This window comes from Callorhinchus milii, unplaced genomic scaffold (genome assembly GCF_018977255.1).
Source record: "Callorhinchus milii isolate IMCB2004 unplaced genomic scaffold, IMCB_Cmil_1.0 Scaffold20, whole genome shotgun sequence".
Taxonomy (NCBI): domain Eukaryota; kingdom Metazoa; phylum Chordata; class Chondrichthyes; order Chimaeriformes; family Callorhinchidae; genus Callorhinchus; species Callorhinchus milii.
Genome location: NW_024704761.1, coordinates 7,338,650 through 7,340,613, shown reverse-complemented (window position 1 = coordinate 7,340,613; position 1,964 = coordinate 7,338,650). Strand labels below are relative to the sequence as shown.

At 52.3% G+C, this 1,964-nt stretch overlaps 1 protein-coding gene across 1 annotated transcript; it reads left to right on the top strand.

Annotated features, from left to right (window-relative positions):
- Positions 1 to 487: 487 nt before the first annotated feature.
- LOC103175728 (gastrin/cholecystokinin type B receptor) lies at positions 488 to 1,717 on the top strand. Its single transcript, XM_007888901.2, has one exon. The coding sequence runs from the start codon at positions 488 to 490 to the stop codon at positions 1,715 to 1,717; it is 1,230 nt and encodes a 409-aa protein (XP_007887092.1).
- The last annotated feature ends 247 nt before the right edge of the window (positions 1,718 to 1,964 follow it).

The window sequence follows — 1,964 nt, the reverse complement described above, 5'->3', positions numbered from 1 at the left end:
GGAACTCTCTTCGTCTCTTCTTTCTGTCTCAAGTGAGGAACCAGGTCTTTGATGCTCTGGAGACGATGTGGAGTGAGTGAGTGAGTGAGTGAGTGAGAGTGAGAGTGTGTGTGTGTGAGTGTGTAAGAGTGTGAGAGTGTGTGAGTCTCTCTGTGAGTGTTGGAGGAGGAGAAGTCGCATTTCTTTCTCAGCAACGCTTTGGCTTTGAGAAGTTCCTGATTTTCGAGACAAATACCAACGGGAGGGGTTGAGGGAGTGGGAGTGGGAGTGGGTGGGGGTTGATTCGACCACTTCTTGTCTGTTTTTTTTTGTTAACAAATATAACAATCGAACTCCATCCACATCTGTCTCGAGATAGAGAGCCTCACAAGCCCAAAGCTCCCGTCCAAAGCAAGTGTTGTGGCTTATCCTTCAGCCACGAGAGTCTTTTGGGCAATGACTTGAGAACTTCCAACTGCTTCTGGTTGGGGGTGTAGGTCGATCAAGAATGAACGGGACTGAAACCCTGTTGGAGGAGGCGACCTCCTCATCCCACCACAACCTCAGCTCCTGGGAATCCCTCCACCTGGACGCCGACTTGCTGTTCTCTGGACAAGAGCCCACCACCATCGCCCTGGAGGTCATCTACTCCCTGTCCTTCGTGGCAGGGCTGGTGGGCAACATCATGGCACTGAGGGTGCTGACCAGGAAGAAGAGGAACCGGTTGGCAGGAGCCACAGCCACCAGGAGCCTGTTGATCAACCTGGCCATCTGTGACATGATGGTGGTGTGTGTGTGCATGCCAGTCACCCTGGAACACCAGGTCTACAACGTTTGGGTGTTGGGGGACTTCATGTGCAGAGCTGTGCCATTTGTCCAGGCGGTTTCTGTCTCTGCCAGTGTCTTGAGCCTCTCTGTGATCAGCATCAACCGTTATTACACTGTGCACAACCCCTTAAACGCCAGGGCTTTCTTCACTTGGAGAAGGATTTTCTGGATGATCTGTACAGTCTGGACTGTGTCCTCTGGGCTGTGTGCGCCTCTCATCTTCATGAATGAATCCAGGCTGTTGGTGCTCTCTGAGGAAGGGCTGAGCATCCCTGTGTGTGCAGAGAGCTGGCCCTATGCCAAGCTGAGGCAAGGCTATAACTTCTTGCTCTTCTGCTCCCTGTATGGCTTCCCAGTGCTCTTCAACCTCACCATCTGCCTCTTGACCGGCCGACGCCTGTGGAGCAACCACCAGGGCTTCCAGGAGGCTGGCAAGAGGCAGAAGGCTCGCAAGAAGATAGTCAAAATGGTGGTTGCCCTAGTGCTGCTCTTCACCCTGTCCTGGCTGCCTCTCTACACCATCGACATCTGGATTGACTTCCACCTGCCCAATGTGCAAGAGGACAGTGAGGGCCACGCTTGGGTTCTTAAGCTCAGACCTTTCGCCCAGTGGTTGGGTCTCACCAATTCCACCCTCAACCCCCTGTGTTACTGTTTCATTGGCAACCTGTACAGGTCAGCCCAGAGGATGAGGGAGAGCTACAGGCAGAGATTCTCTTCTGTTTTCCATCTCCACCCTCAGGCTCAGACTCAGACGAACTCTTCCACGCCCAGGTTGCTGTCCTACAGGACTTCCAAGGGGACCTCAGAGGCCAGAGCCAGGCAGAGGGAATGTCCCAGTCACGGCCAAACTCTGGTCCAATGCAAAAGTGTTCCTAACGGAACCGTCTGCGAAACCACTTTCGCTTAAACCGCAGTCTGGCTTTATGATTGCACGAATACACAAATTTGGTAGCTTGGATGTGCTTGTTATTGAAGTTCTAATCCTCATAATCCTTGCATTTGATATAGCGTTGAGACGTTTCAAAGCACTTCACGAGGATTTACTGCAAAGTGGACCGTGTATTTTGTGGGTGAAATGCGACAGCCAATTGCGCACAGTAGTGGCCCACAAACATTCGTGGATTCAGTGACCACATTATTTGGGGGGAGGGGAT